Source organism: Hemiscyllium ocellatum, chromosome 32 (genome assembly GCF_020745735.1).
Source record: "Hemiscyllium ocellatum isolate sHemOce1 chromosome 32, sHemOce1.pat.X.cur, whole genome shotgun sequence".
NCBI lineage: Eukaryota > Metazoa > Chordata > Chondrichthyes > Orectolobiformes > Hemiscylliidae > Hemiscyllium > Hemiscyllium ocellatum.
This window is the reverse complement of record NC_083432.1, coordinates 5,618,497-5,644,028: the sequence shown is the minus strand read 5'-3', so window position 1 is coordinate 5,644,028 and position 25,532 is coordinate 5,618,497. Positions and strand designations below refer to the sequence as shown.

General features: G+C 51.4%; 1 protein-coding gene across 1 annotated transcript in view; it reads left to right on the top strand.

Moving 5' to 3' along the window:
• The window catches only part of kcnh6a (potassium voltage-gated channel, subfamily H (eag-related), member 6a), a 352,557-nt gene that overhangs the window by 85,559 nt on the left and 241,466 nt on the right, over positions 1-25,532 (top strand). The window contains exon 3 of the mRNA XM_060848575.1: positions 19,813-19,971. Coding sequence (XP_060704558.1) covers positions 19,813-19,971 — 159 coding nt within the window. The remainder of the gene's footprint in view (positions 1-19,812; positions 19,972-25,532) is intronic.

Below are 25,532 nucleotides of genomic sequence, written 5' to 3'. Positions count from 1 at the left end.
TCATGTAGACTTGAATCATCAGCTTGCTCTCTGTCCGTGTGGATGCTGTCTGACCTGCTGTGATCTTCAGCATCTTTTGTTTTCTGATCAAGAATCAGCCTTAAGTAGACACACGGACTCTGCCCCCACAGCTCTCTGTACCAAGAAGTTCCAAAAACTCTCAACCCTCTGAGAGAAGGAATCCGTCCCCATCTCCATCTTAAACAGGTGCCCCTTTATTCTGAGACTCTGCCCTCTGGGCCTGGACTCTCCCATCAGGAAGGGCCCATGCCCCAAAACATCAATTCTCCTGCTCCTTGGATGCTGCCTGACCTGCTGCGCTTTTCCAGCAACACATTTTCAGCTCTGATCTCCAGCATCTACAGTCCTCTTTTTCCCTGATCTATCTCCCTGGACTGAAGCTGAATTCTTGCTGCCCCTAGGAATGGGGGAGAAGTGGGTCAGGGTGGTGAAGGTACAATGGCGTAGTTTTGATGACACTGGACAGTCGTTCAGAGGCTCAGGAGACAGGGTTCAATCCCATGGTCACTGGAGATTTTAAATTCAAAGAATAAATCTTAAATATTAAGCTAGTCTTGGTGAGGGTGACCATTTCAACTATTATCAATTCAATATCTCAATTCAATAGGGCAGCTTGGTGGCTCAGGGGTTAGCACTGGGGCCAGGGACCTGGGTTCAATTCCCGCCTCAGGTGACTGTCTATGTGGAGTGTGCACATTCTCCCCGTGTCTGCGTGGGTTTCCTCCGGGTGCTCCGGTTTCCTCCCACAGTCCAAAGATGTGCAGGTCAGGTGAATTGGCCATGCTAAATTGCCTGTAGTGTTAGGTGTGTTAGTCAGAGGGAATTGGGTCTGGGTGGGTTACTCTTCGGAGGGTCAGTGTGGACTGGTTGGGCCAAAGGGCCTGTTTCCACACTGTCGGGAATCTAATCTCAAATGAATACTTCAGGGAAGGCAATCCACCTTACCCTGCATGGCCTACTTGTGACTATAATGTGATTGAGTTTAAACTGCTCTCTGAAATGGCCCCTGCAATGTCTCTAGCTATCATAAGAATAACAGAAAGAAATAATCAGGTAGCTAGTTGATGTGCTTTTTGTTCCCTGCTGTATGTTTGTACAGATATTCCCAGCTTCCATTTGTTCCTGCATACAGTGTCCTGTGAGAATAAGGAACACAGGAACAGACGGAGGCCATTCAGCCCCTCAGCCTGTTCCACCATTCACTGGGATCATGGCTCCAGCTGTGGCCTGCCTTTACCCCATTGCTTTTGCTTAACAAGAAGTTATCTACCTCAGGTTTAAAACCAACAATGACCCAGCATCCCCTACCCCTTGTGGACGCGAGTCCCAAACCTCTCCCATCCTCTGTGTGTAGAAATGCTTCCAAACATCTCTTCCTGAACGGCCTGACCCCAATCCTCAGAGAACGCTCCCCTAACACTAGAATCTCCAACCAGTCCAAATAGTTTATCTACCTTGTCTTTCCCTGTTAACGTGGAGCCAGAGAGATGTACAGCACGGAAACAGACCCTTTGGTCTAACTTATCCATGCCAACCTGATATTTAGGATTAGGCAAAAGTCCCATTTGCCAGCACTTGGCCCATATCCCTCTAAACCCTTCCTATTCATGTACCCAGCCTTTGGAATGCTATAATTGTACCAGCCCCCACTACTTCCCTCATTCCATACACGTACCACCCTCTGTGTGAAAACGTTGCCCCTTAGGTCCCTTTTATGTCTTTCACCTCTCACCCGAAACTTATGCCCTCTAGTTCTGGACTCCCTCACCCCAGGGAAAAGACCTTATCTATTTTGAATTGAATTGAATTGAATTGAATTGAATTGAATTGAGCTGAATCTATTGTCACGTGTACCGAGGTACAGTGAAAAGCTTTATCTTGCGAGCAATACAGGCAGATCACCGAGTTAAGCAGCATAGATAGTAAATAATAGGTAAACATCAACAAAAACAAAAACACAGGTACAGGCAAATGCTAAGAGTTTGTATTTATCTGATCCATGGCCCTCCTGATTGTACAAACATCTATAATTTTGATTGTATCACCCATAACCGTCTAAATTCTAGAGGAGACAGACCTCATCTGTATAATCTGTCCTTTAAGTTAACTCCTGAAGTCCAGGTATCATTCTTGTAAACCCATGTTGTAATCCCCCTCAGGCCAATAAGTCCTTCCCAAGGTGTGCTGACCACAATACAATGACAGCCATGGCTGCAGAGTTCTGTTCACCTCTCTCAAACTTCACCAGTGGCTAGTTTCCAGGCACCTCCATCCTGCTCTCCAGAAACCCCTGGTTAAACTGCTTCCACTCCATACCCATCTTCCTGACCATGTTGGTGCTCTCTGCTCCTGGTCACACCCTTCCAACAGCTGCATCCTTTCACACTCACTCTGCATTATTTATTCCATTCGATGTGATACCGAGATGTGAGTTTCAGCCGATCCTACTTCACCAAGCTGGCAAATGAGTTGTAGCCTGTGTCTCAAAAGGCCGTTCACTTTTAACAGGAGGTAAGGACAGGATCATGTCAGACAGTCTCAAACTTTGGTAAGGCCACAGTTAGAATATTGTTCGGTTCTGGAATCCACATCATTGGAGGGATGTGAGTGCACAGGAGAGGGGGCAGAGGAGATTTACCGGGACATTGTCTGGGCTGAAGAGTTTCAGTTTCAAAGAGAGATTGGACAGCCTGAGAGCGGAGGATACAGAGAGGGACCATGATTGGACAGCCTGAGAGCGGAGGAGACAGAGAAGGACCATGATTGGACAGCCTGAGAGCAGAGGAGACAGAGAGGGACCATGATTGGACAGCCTGAGAGTGGAGGAGACAGAGAGGGACCATGATTGGACAGCCTGAGAGCGGAGGAGACAGAGAAGGACCATGATTGGACAGCCTGAGAGCGGAGGAGACAGAGAGGGACCATGATTGGACAGCCTGAGAGCGGAGGAGACAGAGAGGGACCATGACTGGACAGCCTGAGAGCGGAGGAGACAGAGAGGGACCATGACTGGACAGCCTGAGAGCGGAGGAGACAGAGAGGGACCATGATTGGACAGCCTGAGAGCGGAGGAGACAGAGAGGGACCATGATTGAGATGGATGAACTGAATGAGGGGCAGAGATAGGGTGGAGAGGAAGAAAACTGAAAATGTGTCGCTGGAAAAGCGCAGCAGGTCAGGCAGCATCCAAAGAGCAGGAGAATCGACGTTTCGGGCATGAGCCCATCTTCAGCAAACCTGAAACGTCGATTCTCCTGCTCCTTGGATGCTGCCTGACCTGCTGCGCTTTTCCAGCAACACATTTTCAGCTCTGATCTCCAGCATCTGCTGTCCTCACTTTCTCCTGGGCAGGAAGAAATATTTCCCCTTGATAGAAGGATCAGTGACCAGAGACCTAGATTTAAGAGACAGGAAGTTTAAAGGGACTGTGAAGAAAGTTTTTTTTAACCCAAAGGGTGCTGGGAATCTGGAATTCACTGCCTGTGAGGGTGGGAGAGGCAGGAGCCCTCATCACACTGAAGAAGGGTTTCAGTCTGCACTTGTAACGCCAAGGCACACACGGCAAAGGGCCATGGGATGGAACATGGGATTAGAACAGTTAGGAGATTGCTCTTGACCAGTATGGGCTGGATGGGCTGAAGAGCCTTCGCCTTTGCTGTCAATCTCAGTGAGTCTCTGACTGTCGGAACAGGGAAAGGCAGTTGGTTTGTCTCCAACAGGCTCTTTTATGTTCTCTCCTGTAACAGGACAACACTGAGAGGGAATGTCATAGTATTGAAGGATCCATCAGACATTCAGTAACTATTCTGTACAAACATTACATTCCTCAGGTACATCAGTGTCTGGGATAATATTAAGCTTTTTTAAAAATCATTCATGGGATGAGGGCATTACTGGTTAGGCCAACATTTATTGCCTATCCCTAATTGCCAGAGGGTAGTTGAGTCAGCCTTGTTGCTATGGGTCTGGAGTCACATGTAGACCAGATTGGATAAAGATGGCAGCTTCCTTCCCCAAAGGACTTTAGTGAACCAGATAGGTTTTCATAACAATTGATTCATGGTCAATGTGGGACTCTAAATGCCAGATTCTTTTTAAAAAATGGATTCAGATTCTGCCATCTGCATGGCAGGATATAAATCGAGGTCCCCAGATCATCACCTGGGTCTCTAGATTAATAGCGATGAAGGGCATATCCCCGAAACATCGATTCTCCTGCTCCTCAGGTGCTTTTCCTGACTGGCTGTGCTTTTCCAGCATCACTCTTGTCTCTGGGTTAATAGTCTACCAATAACACCTATAGGCCATTTCCCCCCCCCCCCAAAGTTGAGTTATTAAGTTACAACACAAGGGTCATGCTTCCTTTAGGGGGTCATGCTTCTAGTGGTCTGAGGTAAGATGGAGTCCCTCAGGTCACATGATGTCTGTTTGAGGAATACTGACCATGAAACACCACACCCTCCTGAAACACAAACCTTTCTTTAATGTTTACTCTGATGGTGAGTCACTCTCACCTTGACCCCCCAGTGAGGACAGTGACCTGGAAAATGCTGGGCCCTCTCTAGGCAGCCTCAGTGAACAACAGCTTTTAGCTATAGCCCACAATCAGTTCTCTTTATGGTTCTCTCCTCAGCTCTGTGAATCATCTCTGAAGCTGGGTTTGTTCAAAATGGTGTAGTTTGTTAATCCGGACTACAGCCTTCAGAAATCGGAAAGTGTCTAATTTCAGAATCTGCTGGTCTTCAGGATCACAAAAACAAAATAGCACAGAGGCTGGAAATCTGAAATCAAGCAGAAAATTACCAGGCTGGTTCCTGGGATGGTAGGACTGACGGTTCGGATTGGTTTGGACCGTATACACCGGAGTTTTGAAGAATGAGGGAAATAAAATTCTAACAGGACTCAACAGGGTAAAGACAGAAAGGATGTTCCTCATGACTGGAGAGTGCAGAACAAGGGGTCGCACTGTGAGGATACAGGGCAAGCCGTTTAAGATCGAGATGAGGAGAGTGGTGGAATATATGGCCGGAGAACATGGTTAAGGCCAAAACGTTGAATGTTTTTAAGAAGGAGTTAGATGTAGTTTTTGGGCTAAAAGGATCAAAGGGTTTCAGGAGAAAGCAAGTATGTGAGGCTAAGCTGGATGACCAGCTGTGAGAGGTGGACCAGACTCGATGGGCCGAATGGATCGATTTCTGCTCCTATTTTCAAAGATACTCACCAGATCTGGCAGCTTGTGGGTGGAGAGGAACAGAGGGAATGTGTCAGATCTTCGTCAGAGCTGGAAAAAGCTGGCAGATCTGAAACGTTACCTCCCATTTCTTTCTCCCCAGCTGTTGTGGGATCCAGGTGAATGGGTCACCCATTAGTGAGGGCCCGGACCCCACCATGTGAGTCTGCCCCTCCCCAGCCACTATCTCCGGTGAGGGTCAGAGAGCTGAACGCAGCGGTCTGGTGAGGGAGGGAATTGGCCAAAACCCTGCTCAAATCAAACATCACTTCCTTGTGGTGGCAGCTTGAAGTAAATCTCATTGGCCTTTCAGACTGCTGTTTCGACCTGAAAATTTCTCAAAGGCTTCCCCCATTAGTCCCCATTGTCCCAAAAGATTTCCTCTGTCGCCTGCAATTTGAATTGTCTTCTTTAATGACAAAAGAATCTACTGCATTAGATTCACATTCCCCACTGCCCCATGGTCCACCACTTCAACTCCCCCTCCCACTGCTCCAAGAACGTCTGGGCCTCCTCCTCCACCAAATCCGAGCCACCTGCCAGCTGAGAGAAGAACGTTTCATCTTCCACCTTGGGACCCTCTAACCACACGGCATCAACATTGACTTCAGCAGTTTCCAAATCCCCCTTCCCCCAACCTCAACCCAGATCCAACCCTCCAACTCGGCACCACCCTATTGACCTCTCCTACCTGTCCATCTCCCTTCCCACCTATCCACGCAGCCCTCCTCTCTGACCTATCGCAATCAAACCCCCACCTGCATCCACTGTCCTCATCCCAGCTACCTTCCCCCCCCACCCTCACCCTCACCCTCCTATTTATCTCTCAATCCCCTCCCCCTTCCACATTACTGATGAAGGGCTTATGCCCGAAACACTGACTCTCCTGTACCTCAGGTGCTGCTGGTGGGGCGGCACGGTGGCTCAGTGGTTAGCACTGCTGCCTCACAGCACCAGGAACCTGGGTTCGCTTCCAGCCTCTGGCGACTGTCTGTGTGGAGTTTGCACATTCTCCCCGTGTCTGCATGGGTTTCCTCCGGGTGCTCCAGTTTCATCCCACACTCCAAAGATGTGCAGGTCAGGTGGATTGGCCATGCTAAATTGCCCGTAGTGTTCAGGGATGCGTAGGTTAGGGGCATTAATCAGAAGTAACTATAGGATAGTAGGGGAATGGGTCTGGGTGGGTTACTCTTCAGAGGGTCAGTGTGGACGTGTTGGGCCGAAGGGCCTGTTTCTACATCATAGGGACTCTAGGATGCTGCCTGAGCGGTTGTACTTTTCCAGCGCCACACGTTTTGACTTTGTACTCCCCACTTTCCCCTGTGCCCAGTAATTTAATGTAAAGTTTTCAAAAAGCTGCCCTCACAGATGATGACTCACAGTTCCGTTAAAGTTTTGAGATCACAAAACACAATTTGACATTAAGCTCCGATAACAAAGCACAGCAAATATTGCAAGCAGTGAAAGGTTTCTATATCACGGTGGTGAACTCAGTGAACCTCACAGAGACTTTGTTTCCCACATCTTCCTGTCTCCACATACAAATTAGGAGCAGAAGTACGCCATTCGGCCCCTCGAGTCTGCCCCACCATATGACAAGATTGTGGCTGATCTGATTTATGGCCTCAGCTCCCCTCCGATGGTGAACTGTAGGTGGGGGGGGGGAGGCAGGGAGTTGGGGAAGTGTCGCGGGCAGCTGGTGAGAAGTCCTTGCCAACATTGGCCTGAACCACATCAGAGGTGGGTCAGAGCGAACCTTACTGACTGGACATAGAACAATACAGCACAGAACAGGCCCTTCGGCCCTCGATGTTGCACCAACCTGTGAACCAATCTAAGCCCATCCCCCTACACTATCCCAAAATCATCCATGTGCTTATCCAAGGATTGTTTAAGTCTCCCTAACGTAGCTGAGCTAACTACATTAGCAAGTGGGGCATTCCACACCCTTACCACTCTCTGAGTAAAGAACCTGCCTCTGACATCTGTCTTAAATCTGTCTTCCCTCAATTTGTAGTTATACCCTCTCGTACACGCTGACGTCACCATCCAGGAAAAAGACTTTCACTGGGCAAAAGTGAGGACTGTAGATGCTGGAAATCAGAGTCTGAACTGGAGTGGTGCTGGAGAAACACAGCCAGTCAGGCAGCCGACTTCCACTGTCTACTCTATCTAATCCTCTGATCATCTTGTATATCTCTACTAAATCCCCTCTTAGCCTTCTTCTTTCCAATGAGAACAGACCCAAGTCTCTCAGCCTTTCCTCGTAAGACCTTCCCTCCAGACCGGGCAACATCTTGGTAAATCTCCCCTGCACCTTTTCCAATGCTTCCGCATCCTTCCTGTAATGGGGTGACCAGAACTGTACGCAATAGTCCAAGTGTGGCCGTACCAGCGTTTTGTATAGTTGCAGCATGATATTGCAGCTCTGGAACGCAATCCCTCTACCAATGAAACCTAACACACCATATGCCTTCTTAACAGCACTATCCACCTGGGTGACAACTTTCAGGGATCTATGCACATGGACTCCAAGATCCCTCTGCACATTCACACTACCAAGAATCTTTCCATTGACCCAGTACTCTGCCTTCCTGTTATTCTTCCCAAAGTGCATCACCTCACATTTAGCTGCATTGAACTCCATTTGCCACCTCTCAGCCCAATTCTGCAGTTTATCCAAGTTCCCCTGCAACCTGTAACATTCTTCCAAACTGTCCATTACTCCACCGACTTTAGTGTCATCTGCAAATTTACTAACCCATCCACCTATGCCACCATCCAAGTCATTTATAAAAATGACAAACAGCAATGATCCCAAAACAGATCCTTGTGGCACATCACTAGTCACCGGACTCCAGGCTGAATATTCTCCATCAACCACCACTCACTGCCTCCTTCCAGTTTCTAATCCAAACTGCTAAATCACCCTCAATCCCATGCCTCTACATTTTCTCCATCAGCCTACCATGTGGAACCTTATCAAAAGCTTTACTGAAGTCCATGTATACCACGTCAACTGCCCTACCCTCATCCACATGCTTGGTCACCTTCTCAAAAAACTCAAATGAGGTTTGTGAGACATGACCCTCCCTTGACGAAACCATGTTGACTATCTGAAATCAAATTATTGCTTGCTAGATGATTATAAATCTTATCTCTTATAATCCTTTCCAAAACCTTTCCTACAACAGAAGTAAGGTCTATAATTACCTGTGTCATCTCTACTGCCCTTCCTGAACAAGAGGACAACATTTGCAATCCTCCAGTCCTCTGGTACTAAACCTGTAGACAATGACGACTCAAATATCAAAGCTAAAGGCTCCAACACCAATTCCAACATCGCCTCATCTGAACCATCTCGTCTCATCAACACATAAGCCTCCTTCTTCCACTTAACAAGAGATGCAGTTTCTGTAGTATACCACAGTTCCCTTGCCTTATCACTTCCTCCCTGCCTGACAGGGACATACCTATAAAGGACACACAATATCTGGTCCTTAAACCAACTCCACATTTTGATTTGTCCCCATCCCCTGCATTTTGCTACCCCAATTCTCTGCCTCCTAGTTCTTGCCTAATCGCATTATAATTGCCCCTTGCCCCATCGGTAACTCCTGACCTGTGGCATGTACCTATCCCTTCCCATCGCGAAACTATACGTAACCAAATTATGGTCACTCTCTCCAAAGTACTCACCTACAACTAAATCAAACACCTGGCCTGGTTCATTACCAAGCATCAGACCCAGTGGGGCCTCTCCTCTTGTCGGCCCTTCGACATACTGTGTCAGGAAACCCTCCTGTACACCTTGGACAAAAACTGGTCCATCTGACGTATGAGAGTTATAGCATTTCCAATCAATGTTGGGGAAGTTAAAGCCCCCCCGTAATGATCACCCTGTCCCTTTCACTCCTACCCAGAATCATTTTGCCAATCCTCTCCTCCACCTCCCTGGAACTCTGCGGAGGTCTATAAAAAAACTTCTCTGGAAGTGTGACCTCTCCACCTGTTTCTAACCTCAGCCCACACTACCTCAGGAGATGAGTCCTCATCAAAACTTCTCTCAGCCACCGACATTTTACTGAACAATCCATTCTGTGTAGCCACCTCCTGATTTCCCACATCAGATGTGGTCAACTCTGTGTCGTGTCCAAAGGGGTCAATGGAGGACAGAGGCAGGTGCGATCACTCCCTTTGAGTGTCAGTGTGAGGTAGCAATACTGACCCTCAGACCTCATGGCCCTGAAACCAGTCAAAACAGGTTGGAAACTCAGACCATTAGCACAAGATAGGGTTAGATGCAGAGTAACGCTCCCTCTACACTGTACCCACCAAACACTCCCGGGTGACTCCAAGATTGGTGCTACAGTGGACAGTGAAGAAGATTACCTCAGATTATGAAGAGATCTTGATCAGTTGGATCAGTGGGTTGAACAGTGGCAGAGGGAGTTTAATTTGGATAAATGCGAGGTATTACATTTTGGAAAAACAAAGACAAATTGTGTACAGTTAAGAGGAGGACTGTGTGTACTGTTGTGGAACAGAGAGACTCAGAGGTTCCGGTACATAGTTGTTTGAAGTTTGCATCACATGTAGGCAGGGTGGTTAGGAAGGCACTTCACACACTTGCCTTCAGTGCTCAGACCTTTGAGTTTAGGGGTTGGGACGTCATGTTGAGGTTGTACAGGACGTTGGCGAGGCCTCGTCTGGAGCACTGTGTCCAGGTCTGGTCACCCTGTTCCAGGAAGGATACTATTAAACTGGAGAAGGTTCCAAAGAGATTTCCCAGGATGTTGCCTGGAATGGAGGGTTTGAATTACAAAGAGAGGCTGGAGAGATTGGGACTTTGTAACCTGGTGTGTAGGAGGTTGCAAGGTGACTTTATACAGATTTATAAAATAATGACGGTTATAGAGAAGGTGAATGGCTGGTATCTTTTCCCTCGGGTGGGGGATTTCAGGACAAAGGGGTATATTTTTCAGGTGAGACAAGAATGTTTTGAAACATAAATGAGGGGCAATTTTTTCCACGGAGTGTGGTTCTTGTATGGAATGAACTTCCCCAGGAAGTGGTGGATGTGGGTACAGTTACAACATTTAAACAAAAACTTTAGTTACGTACATGAACAGGAAAGGTTTGGAAGGACCTGGTGAGTGCAGGCAGGTGGGACCAGTTTAGTTTGGGTTGTAATGGACTGTTGGAGCCAAGGGCCTGTTTCTGTGCTGTCAGATTCTATGACGATGAGAGGTAACGCATGGGGTTAGGTGCAGAGTAAACCTCCTTCCATACCGTTCCTATCAAACTTTCCCAGAACTGAGACAAAATGGAGTTAGATACAGAATAAATCTCCCTTTACGCTGCTTATCAAACATACTGCCAGGATGTGACAGCAAGGGGTCAGAAATAGAGTAAACCTTCTTCGACACTGTCCCTCCCAGGGCAGGACAACGTAAGTTCAGTACAGAGTAAAGAGATGTTAGCTATCATTCACATTTGAATTGCTGTGTGTTTTTTCAAGTAAAATCTGTTTTATTTCACAGAGAGTGTAAGTAATAAATATCAGAGTGTTGGCCTGGCTGATAGAACTGAAGGCAGTGAGATTGTGGCTCTCGGATGTGACTTAGTGCTGCTGGTAGCTGACTGTTCACTGGGCAGCTCCTGAGAATCTTCGAGTAAAAAGTGAGGTCTGCAGATGCTGGAGATCAGAGCTGAAAATGTGTTGCTGGTTAAAGCTGATGAAGGGCTCTGGCCCGAAACGTCGAATTTCCTGTTCCTTGGATGCTGCGTGGCCTGCTGTGCTTTAACCAGCAACACATTTTCAGCTCCTGAGAATCACCATGACAGGTGGCATTTCTTTATTCTCTGTCCCTGAAGCACTGACTTCCAATGAGGAAGCTGCAACAATGCAACTTCAAAAAGAATTTTCACTTCCCTCTTTGGAGCTTTCTGGGACAAGCTGTCTTGCGTGAAGTTTTTATTTCCTTCCGTGTTAATAGTTGCTGGTGTTTGAGCTCAGGGGGAGGGGTCCCCCCCCCGTGAACAGACAGCTGCTGCTGCAGAATCTTTCAGATCATGAGACAATCTAATTCATTGAAAGATCTGCATTAAAGGTGTTGTGCAGTATGTGAGCGAGCTATCTAGCTGTCTTTTACAGTGTCTAACAGAGTTTTCACTTTGATTATTGTATCCCTCTGGAGATATTTCCCTGGTGTTCCGCAGAGCTCGGTGGTGGGTCCTTGCTGTTTGTTTTATACATCAACGATTTGGAATTGAACATGGGGAGGGCACATCTGGGGACTGTGCAGCAGACCCAGAGACTGGCTGTGCAGTGTATCGTGTAGGGGATAGCTGGGTTTGTTCAAAATGGTGTAATTTGTTAATCCGGACTACAGCCTTCAGAAATCGGAAAGTGTCTAATTTCAGAATCTGCTGGATAGTTCCTGATGCCTTCGCAGTCAGTGACTGTGTGTTGTATGTTTACAAACTGACAGCCCCTCAGACAGACCTGGTGAATGCTGGCAGAGCTTGTTGAGCTGCTGTTGGTTGAGTTTTGGGCTGTTGTGTTGCCCTAAGGTACAGTGCTGCCCTCTACCAGCACCGACGGGCGGGTGCCAGTGTTGGACTGGGTTAGACAAGGTCGGAAATCCCACAACACCAGGTTACGGTCATCGGGACAATTTGCAGACACTAGCTTTCGGAGCGCTGCTCCTTCCTCAGCTGTCGGTGAGACAGGAAGTCCTTCGACACAATTTATAAGATCAAAGGATCATCCAACTCATGCAAACAAATTGAGCGAATTTAAGATGGCTCTTAAATCTTTAATCAGTTAATATTAATCAATTGAAACCTGCCCCTCCATTCTAACTGATTAAAGATTTAAGAGCCATCTTAAATTCACTCAATTCATGCACGTAAGTTGTATGACCCTTTGATCTTTTCCTCATAAATCCTGGCTCTAATCCTGTCTCACTAACATCTGAGGAAGGAGCAGCGCTCTGAAAACTAGTGTCTTCAATGAAACCGGTTGGACTGTAACCTGGTGTTGTGTGACACTGTTCAGAAAGGCATCCTGATAATGAGACCTCTCTGTCACTCACACAGTATCTGAGCTGTACTGGGACACTGGCTCATCCCAGGAGATAAATGAGTAACTAACTGTTTAATTGTGGTCACGGAGGGAAAGGATAGCTGTTCTATAATTTACTTTCAGCCCTGATAGTTTCCAATCCTGATATTCCTCTTTAGTCTGGGATGCCTTTGCAAAAATGATAAAGAAAACTTTGTTCAGGCGATGAACCTGTCCCACTGTCAAAGGTAACGCCTCAGACACAGAGATAAACTCTGTCAGTCAGACAGGGGCTGGAACAATTGGTAACATTTCAATTTCTCTTAGTCTGTGTCAGTCCCTTCCTCATTTACACTCTGCCTTGATCTCGGTCTGTCAGCATTGATCCATTACTGTTCATTACATTTCAATAATCTGTTTGATCTGTCTTGTTCAGCTGTTCAAAGTTAAAACTCACACAACACCAGGTTATAGTCCAACAGGTTTAATTAGAAGCACTAGCTTTCGGAGCGACGCTCCTTCATCAGGTGGGAGTCAGGAGCAGCGCTGTGAAAGCTAGTGCTTCCAATTAAACCTGTTGGCCTATAACCTGGTGTGGTGTGAGTTTTAACTTTGTCCACCCCAGTCCCACACCGGCATCTCCACATCATGATGGGTTCAGTTGTGGAGGTGAGAGAGATGGAGGGGAGTGTACGGAATGGAAACTGGGTGCTGGGCACTTCCTCTGACTTCTCTGTCTTTGCCTTTCTGCTGGCTTCCTCTGTCTGCCTTTTCCTGCCTCTCTCTCACTGGCCTGGTGTTTTCTCTGTATTCCTCTCTCTGCTCCAGGGTTTTGGAATCAAACTGTTAACTCTGTTTCTCTCCCTGCAGATGCTGCCAGACCTGCTGAGTTCCTCCAGCTTTTTCTGATTTTATTTCATACATCCGGCCTCTGCAGTATTTTGCTTTCATGCTGCCCTCATGGAGAAGAAAATCAAAGTTCACAGGACACTTGCTGGCAGTGTCTGGGAACGCATCTTAGACACAACTGAGCAATGCCGTAATAACTACAACTCTGGTCAGCTCCTCCCGTGAGCAGTGCTTCATCCGGGCAGCTGGAGTTTCACTCATCATGGCAAAAAAGGAGAGAGAAAAATAAACTTTAGTTTCACTTCGGTACAAAACAAATCACTTCATGGTCAATACAATCCATGATAAAAATCACACAAGGAATTAAGGGCTACGGGGAGAATGCGGGTAAGTGGAGTTGAAATGCCCATCAGAGCTGAAAATGTGTTGCTGGTTAAAGCACAGCAGGTCAGGCAGCATCCAAGGAACAGGAAATTCGACGTTTCGGGCCAGAGCCCTTCATCAGGAACGTCGAATTTCCTGTTCCTTGGATGCTGCCTGACCTGCTGTGCTTTAACCAGCAACACATTTTCAGCTCTGATCTCCAGCATCTGCAGACCTCACTTTTTACTGGAAATGCCCATCAGCCATGATTGAGTGGTGGAGTGGACTCGATGGGCCGAATGGCCTTACTTCCACTCCTATGTCTTATGGTCTTTACACCAGGTTATATTCCAACAGGTTTAATTGGAAGCACATTAGCTTTCAGAGCGACGCTCCTTCATCCAAACCATGACAGTGTTCTGGGAAAATCCTGAACCATGGTACCATGCTGCCACCCAGTGGGGAATCTGGGTTTTACCCCCCCTCAAAAAGATTTTGTTTTACGGTTTTATTGACCAGGCCAGACCCATCAAAGGGTAACCCAGACCCTAACTTTTCTAGTTGTTTGAAGCAGGTGTGAAGTGGATATTCCAGGAGGGATGCAGCAGGCCCAACCACACAGTTTTAAACAAAACAGAATTTATTTCCACGATCACTGAATGAAACACAAACGAAAAACAGAATGTAGAGAAACTATTTAAAAACCCAATCGACTCTATTGCAACTTAATGATTCTGTTTCAAATTCCTACAACAATCCCCTCGGCAAAAAAAATAATCACAAACCCAGGGTTTTACAGGAGAGAGAGAGAGAGAGATGGCGGAGCAATTTAGCATGGAACATCCTCTTCATTGGATTCCCAGCCATTAACTAACTAGCAGCTCTGAACAGCCAGACTGGGAAAGACCAGACCAGACCAAATCAAACCAGACCAGACCAGACCAACCCAGTGAAAAGCTGAGCTGGGAGAACTGGCCGCTCTCTTGTCATTGTTGAAGTGTTTTGTTTAAAACTTGAAAGCCTTTTTCCTGAGGCAGTGTCTGTTAGCTCTATTTAAATTGACCCTAAAACCCATCCAAACCAGACACATTGGAATCTAATCATTTACAACTGCTCTGTTAAAGGAACCCAGACCGACCGAACCCTGTTAAAGGAACAACGTTGTCACAACATGAACCTATTTTGGGAATTACAGTGCTCGGGGATATTATTACAAACCTGTGGGGCAGCTGGGATTGAACCCAGGCTCCCAGTCCAGGGGTAGGGATACTACTCAGCACCACAAGAGAGCCTTCCATTGGTTGTTCAGCAGCTAGTTTTTCTCTGGTTCCTGGCTGTGGAAATCACTGACTAGGCCAATGGTTATTGCCTGTCCTTGAGCAGGTGGTGTTGGGCTGCTTTGTGATGTGTTGTTGGTAACCCAGCCATGTCTGTAGAGAGGGACATCCAGGATTTGGATCCAGTGACCATGAAGGGACAGCAATATCTTTCCAAGTCAGGCTTGTGTGTGGCTTGGAGATAACTTACAGGGTAAGTGTTCCTCTGTACCTGCTGCTGTTAACCCTCGAGATGGAACTGGTCCAAAGGTTGTAAGGCACAGTCTGATGATCTTTGACTGGCTGCTACCTGGGGGATGATAGGGTCATAGAGATGTACAGCATGGAAACAGACCCTCGGTCCAACCCGTCCATGCCAACCAGATATCCCATCCTGAACTGAAAATGTGTTGCTGGTTAAAGCACAGCAGGTTAGGCAGCATCCAATTCCTTGGATGCTGCCTAACCTGCTGTGCTTTAACCAGCAACACATTTTCAGCTGTGATCTCCAGCATCTGCAGACCTCACTTTTTACCCGAAGATATCCCATCCTAACCTAGTCCCACCTGCCAGCACCCGGCCCATATCCCTGTAAACCCTTCTATTCATCTACCCATCCAGATGCCAACTCATTCTCTCACTGTGCACGAAAACGTTCTCCCTCAGACCCCTAGATACCTGCAACATGACCCTCCCAACTCCTGTACTCAATACTCTGACCAATAAAGGAAAGCATACCAAACGCTGCCTTCACTATCCTATCTACCTGCGAATCCACTTTCAAGGAGCTATGAACCTGCACTCCAAGGTCTCTTTGTTCAGCAACACTCCCTGGGACCTTACCATTAAGTGTATAAGTCCTGCTAAGATTTGCTTTCCCAAAAATGCAGCACCTCGCATTTATCTGAATTAAACTCTATCTGCCACTTCTCAGCCCATTGGCCCATCTGGTCCAGATCCTGTTGTAATCTGAGGTAACCCTCTTCGCTGTCCACTACACCACCTCCAATTTTGGTGTCATCTGCAAACTTACTAACTATGCAATAAGCTTGGGAATAGTTAGCAAACTGAAAGGGGTGGGGAGAGGGCTTTAACCAGATCACAAAGACTAACTTCCCAGCACCCTGTACCTTGGTGTGTTCTGTGCTCCAGAAAGTTGAGGTCATTCCAAAGCCTGTGTGTGTCCTGGCTCTCCCCAGCTGCCATTCTCCCATTGTCCCTGCGCCTGCTGACTGATCCTCATTCCCAAACCGGCAAACCGGCAAACCGGCAACGCACTCTGATCCAAATTCTCCACCTTGTTTTCAAGTCGATGTCTTGGTTTTAATTTTGCAAAATTTTCCTCAAATCTGGAAAGCTCCCATTGGATTTCCAAACGGTACTCCTGTATTTAGGACAGTACAGGCCAGTCAGCTTAGCATCCTGGGAAAATGCTGGAATCTTTCATTAAGGAGGAAATAGCAGAACACTTGGAAAATCTCAGACCAAATCAGCGTGGTTTTGTGAAAGGGAATTGGTGTTGGGTTAACTTGTGGAGCTGGTCGAAGAACTAATAATTACTGTGGAGAGTGGGGAACGCTACTTAGATATCTATAAATATCACATCAAAGCTGACTTTGCAAAAAGAGAGCCCCTGGGTGCAGGAGGCAACATATTAACGTCGATCGAGGATTGGTTAACCTGGCGGAAAACAGAGAGCAGGGACAAGTGGGTCATTTTCAGATTGGAAGTTGTAACCAGTGGAGCGCTGCAGGGGTCACTGCTGAGCCAGACCTTTGACCCCAGCAGATAAAGGGACCAAATAGACAGTTGTCCAATTTGATGATGGCACAAATAGCGGAGTAACTGTGAAAGAGGAAGGGGGGAGGCCCCGAAGGGACATGGATCGGTGAATAATCAAAAATTGTCGGATGGGTGACAATGTGGGAAAATGTGAAATTGTCCACTTCAGCAGAAAAAAAACATTATTTATTTTGAGAGGGATTGCAAAGCTCTGAGGTGCAGAGGGATCTGGAAGTCCTGGCACATGAACCACTCAGTATTAATCTGCAGGTACAGAAGGTGATTACCAAAGGAAATGGAATGCTGTCAATTAACGCGAGGGGAATGGAATATAAAAACAGGCGATGTTTTGCTATAATCAATCAATACTTTGGTGAGACCGCATCTCTGCACGGTTTAGGGCCCCTTATTTAAGAAAAGATACAAATGCATTATGTGTAAGTGTGTGTAAGTGTGTACGTGTGTGCGTGTGTAAGTGTGTACAAGTGAGTGTGTATGTGTGTGTAAGTGAGTGTGTGTGTGTATGTATAAGAGTGTGTGTATGTGTGTAATGTGTGTGTATGTGTGTAAGTGTGTATGTGTGTGTATCTGTGTGTAAGTGTGTGTGTGTAAGTGTGTATGTGTGTGTGTGTAAGTGTGTGTGTATCTGCGTGTGAGTGTGTGTAAGTGTGTAAGTATGTGTGTGTAAGTGTTTGTATGTGCGTGTGTGTGTGTAAGTGTGTATGTGTGTGTGTAAGTGTGTGTGTGTAAGTGTGTGTGTGTGTGTGTAAGTGTGTAAGTGTGTGTGTGTGTGTATGTGTTTAAATGGGGTGGCACGGTGGCTCACTGGTCACACTGCTGCCTCACAGCGCCAGGGACCTGGCTTTGATTCCCACCTCAGGTGACTGTCTGCGTGGGTTTCCTCCGGGTGCTCCAGTTACCTCCCACAGTCACAAAGATGTGCAGGTCAGGGTGAATTGGCCATGCTAAATTGCCCATAGTGTCAGGCGCATTAGTCAGGGGTAAATATAGGGTAGGGGAATGGGTCTGGGTGGGTTACTATTCGGAGGGTCAGTGTGGACTTGTTGGACTGAAGGGCCTGTTTCCATCCTGAAGGGAATCTAGTCAAAGAGTATGTCTGTCTGTCTGTCAGTCTGAGAGAGCGAGTGTGTGTGTCCATCTGAGAGAGCGAGTGTGTGTGTCTGTCAGTCTGAGAGAGCGAGTGTGTGTATGTGTCTGTCTGTCTGAGAGTGAGTGTGTGTGTGTGTGTGTGTGTGTGTCCATCTGAGAGAGCGCGTGTGTGTGTTTGTCAGTCTGAGAGACCGAGTGTGTGTGTGTCTGTCTGTCTATCTGAGAGAGTGATGTGTGTGTGTGTGAGTCTGAGAGAGTGAGTGTGTGTGTGTCTGTCTGTCTGAAAGGACGAGTATGTGTGTGTGTGTGTCTGTGTCAGTATGAGAGAGTGAGTGTGTGTGTGTATGAGTGTGTGTGTAAGTGTGTGTGTGTGTAAGTGTGTGTATGTGTGTGTGTAAGTGTGTGTGTGTGTATGTGTGTGTGTATGTGTGTGTGTGTGTGTGTAAGTGTGTGTGTATATGTGTGTGTGTGTGTGTAAGTGTGTGTGTGTGTATGTGTGTGTGTGTATGTGTGTGTGTGTGTGTATGTGCGTGTGTGTAAGTGTGTGTGTGTAAGTGTGTGTGTGTGAGTGTGTGTGTGTGTGTAAGTGTGTGTGTGAGTGTGTGTGTGTGTGTATATGTGTGTGTGTGTGTGAGTGTGTGTGTGTGTGTATATGTGTGTGAGTGTGAGTGTGTGCGTGTGTGTGAGTGTGTGTGTGTGTGTATATGTGTGTGTGTGTGAGTGTGTGTGTGTGTGTATATGTGTGTGTGTGTGAGTGTGTGACTTTGGGAACAGTGTAAACAGGGAAAGGGGGCTTTTGTTGGTTCCTCTCTGGGATGGGGGTCTCACTGACTGGGCCCACCCCTAACTACCCCAGAGGAGGGGCCGGTGATCGGCCTTCATGGTGCTCCGTGCTGAGCGCCATCGGGGGGATTTTCCCCTGGATTTTGATTCAGTGACAGTGAAGGAACAGTCATATATTTCCCAGTCGGGATGGTGAGGGGCAGGGAGGGGGGTCTGCAGGGGGTGGGCTGTTCCCCAGTTGGGATGGTGAGGGGCAGGGAGGGGGGCCTGCAGGGGGTGGGCTGTTCCCCAGTCGGGATGGTGAGGGGCAGGGAGGGGGGTCTGCAGGGGGTGGGTTGTTCCCCAGTCGGGATGGTGAGGGGCAGGGAGGGGGGCCTGCAGGGGGTGGGCTGTTCCCCAGTCGGGATGGTGAGGGGCAGGGAGGGGGGTCTGCAGGGGGTGGGCTGTTCCCCAGTCGGGATGGTGAGGGGCAGGGAGGGGGGCCTGCAGGGGGTGGGCTGTTCCCCAGTCGGGATGGTGAGGGGCTGGGAGGGGAGCCTGCAGGGGGTGGGCTGTTCCCCAGTCGGGATGGTGAGGGGCAGGGAGGGGGGCCTGCAGGGGGTGGGATGTTCCCCAGTCGGGATGGTGAGGGGCAGGGAGGGGGGCCTGCAGGGGGTGGGCTGTTCCCCAGTCGGGATGGTGAGGGGCAGGGGGTGGGATGTTCCCCAGTATCTGCTGCCCCTTGTCCTTCGAGATGGAAGTGACGGTGGGTTTGGAGAGCTCTTTCAGCGAACCAGCTGGATGGGCTGCTGGGATGTTTAGGTCCCTGGGTTTGAACGGGGGATGGATCAGGACAGTGAGAGGGAGGGGGGAGGACGAGGAGAGAGGGGGGAGCTGAAAAACGTGTTGCTGGAAAAACACGGCAGGTCAGGCAGCATCCGAGGAGCAGAAGAGTCAACGTTTCGGGCATGAGCCCTTCTTAGGGGGTGGGTGGGGAGGGAGGACAAGCCAGGAGCCTGTGTCAATGGGAGCAGGCCGGGCCTCTGACAGGCCCCAGGCTCAGAGCTCCACAACAACAGGGCCCCGGCCCTCCCAGGCTCGGGTGGGAAACCCCGAGCGGTGTGTGGGCTGTCACTATTGCAGGTGAAGTGGTGGGGGTCCCTGGGGTAGGGGCTATGGTGGGCAGGCGGGGGGGAGGGGGGTGGGGGTGAGGGGCGGTATGGTGTGCGGGGGTCAGGTGTGTGAGTGGGGGGAGCTCACGGAGACCCCCAGCCCCTTGTCTGACTCGGTGCTGGCTCTGTGTTGGACAGGCTCCTCCCTGCGTTGCCTGGTGGATGTTGTCCCTGTGAAGAACGAAGACGGAGCGGTCGCCATGTTCATCATGAACTTCGAGGAGCTGAAGGGAACGGCCCATTGCTCAGGGACAGGGGACAGCAACCACCGACTCAGCCACGACTGGTTCAGTTCCAGTAGGTACCAGCAGAGGGCACTTTAATCAGTACCCTTCCCCCTCCCTCCTCCTCCCCCCCCCTCCTCCGTCCCCCTCCCTCCCCCTCCCCCCTCCCTCCTCCTTCCCCAGGATCGGTCTGACAGAGGATCATCCTAAAAGGTGATTTTTTTTTCTGTTCTCGTTGACCGATTGGGTTGTGTCGAGATCAAAGGCCATTCACTTTCTGCACCTTAACCTCCTCCTAGCCCTGCTGTGTGCATCACTTCCCCACAGATTCAACACCATCACCAAACACGCCCCAGACAGGGACAGCACGGGGTTAGATACACACCCCCGATCCACCCGCACACACCCGATCCACCCGCACACTCACCCGATCCACTTGCACACTCACCCAATACACCTGCACACTCACCCGATCCACACGCACACTCACCCGATCCACCCGCACACACACCCGATCCACCCGCACACACACCCGATTCACCCGCACACACACCCGATCCACACGCACACTCACCCGATCCATCTGCACACACACCCGATACACCTGCACACACACCCGATCCACCCGCGCACACACCCGATCCATCTGCACACACACCCGATACACCTGCACACACACCCGATCCACCCGCACACACACCCGATCCATCTGCACACACACCCGATCCACCTGCACACACCCGATCCACCCTCACACACCCGATCCACCCGCGCACACACCCAATCCACCCGCACACACACACTCGATCCCACTGCTGTTCGATGCTTTGCAGAGTCATTTGATCCCTGAGTTGGCTGATCCCCCTGCACTGATACCCGATCCCATGGCACACACTCTCCCCGCACTGACACCCACTTGGTTTGCTGTTTGATTTCCCCCTGCACTGGCACTTGGACCCCCTGAGATTTGATCTCACTGGTGTTCAACCCTCCTGCACTGAGACCTCACCCCATGGGTGCTCAGATCTCCTGCATTGCCCCCCGATCCCAATGGCGCTTGATCTCTCAATCCTGACACGCGATCCCCTGCACAAGTGCTCCATTGTAATGACCGTTTAGTATCGGGTCACCTGAGGCAGGACGTTTGTTCAAAAATATTCACCTGGGAGGGCTGGCTCTAGGTGAGGGAGTCCAGGTGTGGGAGGGGGTGTCCAGATGAGAGGGGTGAGGTCCAGGTGTGGGAAGTCCAGGTGTGGGAGGTGAGGTCCAGGTGAGGGCGGTCCAAGTGAGGGAGGTTAGGTCCAGGTGAGGGGGTGAGGTCCAAGTGAGGAGGGTGAGGTCCAGTTGAGGGAGGTCCAGGTATGGGAGGTGAGGTCCAGGTGAGGGGGGTGAGGTCTAGGTGAGGGAGGTGATTCCAGGTGAGGGAGGTCCAGGTGTGGGAGGTGAGGTCCAGGTGAGGGGGGTGAGGTCTAGGTGAGGGAGGTGATTCCAGGTGAGGGAGGTCCAGGTGTGGGAGGTGAGGTCCAGGTGAGGGGGGTGAGGTCTAGGTGAGGGAGGTGATTCCAGGTGAGGGAGGTCCAGGTGTGGGAGGTGAGGTCTAGGTGTAGAAGGTGAGCTATAGGTGAGGTCCAGGTGATGGCGGTCCAGGTGAGGGGGGTGAGGTCCAGGTGAGGGGGTAAGGTCCAGGTGAGGGCGGTCCAGGTGAGGGAGGTTAGGTCCAGGTGAGGGGGTGAGGTCCAGGTGTGGGAGGTGAGGTCCAGGTGAGGGGGGAGAGGTCCAGGTGAGGGGGGTCCAGGTGAGGGGATGAGGTCAAGGTGAGGGGGGTGAGGTCCAGGTGTGGTAGGTGAGGTCCAGGTGTGGGAGGTCCAGGTGTGGGAGGTGAGGTCCAGGTGTGGGAGGTGAGTCCAGGTGTGGTAGGTGAGGTCCAGGTGTGGGAGGTCCAGGTGTGGGAGGTGAGGTCCAGGTGTGGGAGGTGAGTTCAGGTGTGAGAGGTCCAGGTGTGGGAGGTCCAGGTGAGGGGGTGAGGTCAAGGTGAGGGGGGTGAGGTCCAGGTGTGGGAGGTGACGTCCAGGTTTGGGAGGTGAGGTCCAGGTGTGGGAGGTCCAGGTGAGGGGGTGAGGTCAAGGTGAGGGGGGTGAGGTCCAGGTGTGGGAGGTGAGTCCAGGTGAGGGAGGTCCAGGTGTGGGAGGTGAGGTCTAGGTGTTGAAGGTGAGCTACAGGTGAGGTCCAGGTGATGGCGGTCCAGGTGAGGGGGTGAGGTCCAGGTGAGGGAGGTGAGGTCCAGGTGAGGGGGGTGATGTCCGGATGAGGGAGGTCCCGGTGTGGGAGATGGGGTCCAGGTGTGGTTGGTCCAAGTGTTGAGGGGCAGGTGAGGTCCAGGTGAGAGAGGTGACGTCCAGGTGTGGGAGGTCCAGGTGTGGGAGGTGAGGTCTAGGTGTGGGAGGTGAGATCCAGGTGAGGGAGGTGAGGTCCAGGTGTGGGGAGGTCCAGGTGAGGGGGGTGAGGTCCAGGTGCGGGAGTTGAGGTGCAGGTGTGGGAGGTCCAGGTGTGGAAGGTGAGGTCCAGGTGTGGGAGGTCCAGGTGAGGGGGTGAGGTCAAGGTGAGGGGGGTGAGGTCCAGGTGTGGGAGGTGAAGCCCAGGTGTGGGAGGTAAGGTCCAGGTGTGGGAGGTGAGTCCAGGTGGGGGAGGTCCAGGTGTGCGAGGTCCCGGTGAGGGGGTGAGGTCAAGGTGAGGTGGGTGAGGTCCAGGTGTAGAAGGTGAGTCCAGGTGTGGGAGGTGTGTTCCAGGTCTGGGGAGGTCCAGGTGAGGGAGGTGAGGTCTAGGTGAGGGAAGTAATGTCCAGTTGAGGAAGGTGAGGTCCAGGTGTGGGAGGTCCCGGTGAGGGGGTGAGGTCAAGGTGAGGGGGGTGAGGTCCAGGTGTGGGAGGTGAGTCCAGGTGAGGGAGGTCCAGGTGTGGGAGGTGAAGTCCAGGTGAGGGAGGTCCAGATGTGGGAGGTGAGGTCCAGGTGTGGGAGGTCCAGGTGACGGAGGTGAGGTCTAGGTGAGGGAAGTCCTGGTGAGGGGTGAGGTCAAGGTGAGGGGGGTGAGGTCCTGGTGTGGGAGGTGAGTCCAGGTGAGGGAGGTCCAGGTGTGGGAGGTGAGGTCTAGGTGTGGAAGGTGAGCTACAGGTGAGGTCCAGGTGATGGTGGTCCAGGTGAGGGGGGTGAGGTCCAGGGGAGGGAGGTGAGGTCCAGGTGAGGGCGGTGAGGTCCAGGTGAGGGAAGTAATGTCCAGTTGAGGAAGGTGAGGTCCAGGTGTGGGAGGTCCAGATGAGGGGGTGAGGTCAAGGTGAGGGGGTGAGGTCCAGGTGTGGGAGGTGAGTCCAGGTGAGGGCGGTGAGGTCCAGGTGTGGGAGGTGAGGTCGAGGTGAGGGAGGTGAGGTCCAGGTGTGGGAGGTCCAGGTGAGGGGGTGAGGTCAAGGTGAGGGGGGTGAGGTGCAGGTGTGGGAGGTGAAGTCCAGGTGTGGGAGGTGAAGTCCAGGTGTGGGGAGGTCCAGGTGAGGGGGTGAGGTCAAGGCGAGGGGGGTGAGGTCCAGGTGTGGGAGGTCCAGGTGTGGGAGGTGAGATCCAGGTGAGGGGGGTGAGGTCCGGGTGAGGTCCAGGTGAGAACAGTGAGGTCCAGGTGAGGGAGGTCCGAGGGAGGGGTGTGGGGCACAGGTGAGGGAGATAAGGTCCAGGTGTGGGAGGTGAGGTCCAGCTGAGTGGAATGAGGTTCAGATGAGGGAGGTCCAGGTGAGGGGGCTGACGTCCAGGTGAGGGGAGTGAGGTCCAGGTGGGGGAGGTGAGGTCCCGGTGAGGGAGGAGAGGTCCGGGTGAGGGAGGTCCAGGTGTGGGAGGTCCAGGTGAGGGAGGTGAGGACCAGATGTGGGAGGTCCAGATGTGGGAGGTCCCGGTGAGGGAGGAGAGGTCCAGGTGAGGGAGGTCCAGGTGTGGGAGGTCCAGGTGAGCGAGGTGAGGGCCAGATGTGGGAGGTCCAGGTGTGGGAGGTCCAGGTGTGGGAGGTCCAGATGTGGGAGGTCCAGGTGAGGAGGGTGAGGTCCAGGTGTGGGAGGTCCAGGTGTGGGAGGTGAGGACCAGATGTGGGAGGTCCAGGTGTGGGAGGTCCAGGTGTGGGAGGTGAGGTCCAGGTGTGGGAGGTTAGGGCCAGATGTGGGAGGTCCAGGTGTGGGAGGTGAGGTCCAGGTGTGAGAGGTGAGTCCAGGTGTGGGAGGCCCAGGTGTGGGAGGTCCCGGTGAGGGGCTGAGGTCAAGGCGAGGTGGGTGAGGTCCAGGTGTGGAAGGTGAGTCCAGGTGTGGGAGGTGAAGTCCAGTTGTGGGAGGTCCAGGTGTGGGAGGTGAGGTCCAGGTGTGGGAGGTCCAGGTGACGAAGGTGAGGTCTAGGTGAGGGAAGTCCTGGTGAGGGGTGAGGTCAAGGTGAGGGGGTGAGGTCCAGGTGTGGGAGGTGATTCCAGGTGAGGGAGGTCCAGGTGTGGGAGGTGAGGTCTAGGTGTGGAAGGTGAGCTACAGGTGAGGTCCAGGTGATGGCGGTCCAGGTGAGGGGGGTGAGGTCCAGGTGAGGGAGGTGAGGTCTAGGTGAGGGAAGTAATGTCCAGTTGAGGAAGGTGAGGTCCAGGTGTGGGAGGTCCAGGTGAGGGGGTGAGGTCCAGGTGTGGGAGGTGAGTCCAGGTGTGGGAGGTCCAGATGTGCGAGGTCCTGGTGAGGGGGTGAGGTCAAGGTGAGGTGGGTGAGGTCCAGGTGTGGAAGGTGAGTCCAGGTGTGGGAGGTGAGTTCCAGTTGTGGGAGATCCAGGTGTGGGAGGTCCAGATGAGGGGGGTGAGGTCAAGGTGTGGGAGGTGAGGTCCAGGTGAGAGAGGTAAGGTCTAGGTGAGGGAAGTCCTGGTGAGGGGTGAGGTCAAGGTGAGGGAGGTGAGTCCAGGTGAGGGAGGTCCAGGTGTGGGAGGTGAAGTCCAGGTGTGGGAGGTGAGGTCCAGGTGTGGGAGGTCCAGGTGACGGAGGTGAGGTCTAGGTGAGGGAAGTCCTGGTGAGGGGTGAGGTCAAGGTGAGGGAGGTGAGTCCAGGTGAGGGAGGTCCAGGTGTGGGAGGTGAAGTCCAGGTGTGGGAGGTGAGGTCCAGGTGTGGGAGGTCCAGGTGACGGAGGTGAGGTCTAGGTGAGGGAAGTCCTGGTGAGGGGTGAGGTCAAGGTGAGGGGGGTGAGGTCCGGGTGTGGGAGGTGAGTCCAGGTGAGGGAGGTCCAGGTGTGGGAGGTGAGGTCTAGGTGTGGAAGGTGAGCTACAGGTGAGGTCCAGGTGATGGTGGTCCAGGTGAGGGGGGTGAGGTCCAGGTGAGGGAGGTGAGGTCCAGGTGAGGGGGGTGAGGTCCGGGTGAGGTCCAGGTGAGGGCGGTGAGGTCCAGGTGAGGGAGGTCCCGGTGTGGGAGATGGGGTCCAGGTGTGGGTGGTCCAAGTGTTGAGGGGCAGGTGAGGTCCAGGTGAGAGAGGTGAGGTCCAGGTGTGGGAGGTCCAGGTGTGGGAGGTGAGGCCAGGTGAGGGGGTGAGGTCCAGGTGTGGGGAGGTCCAGGTGAGGGGGGTGAGGTCCAGCTGTGGGAGGTGAGGTCCAGGC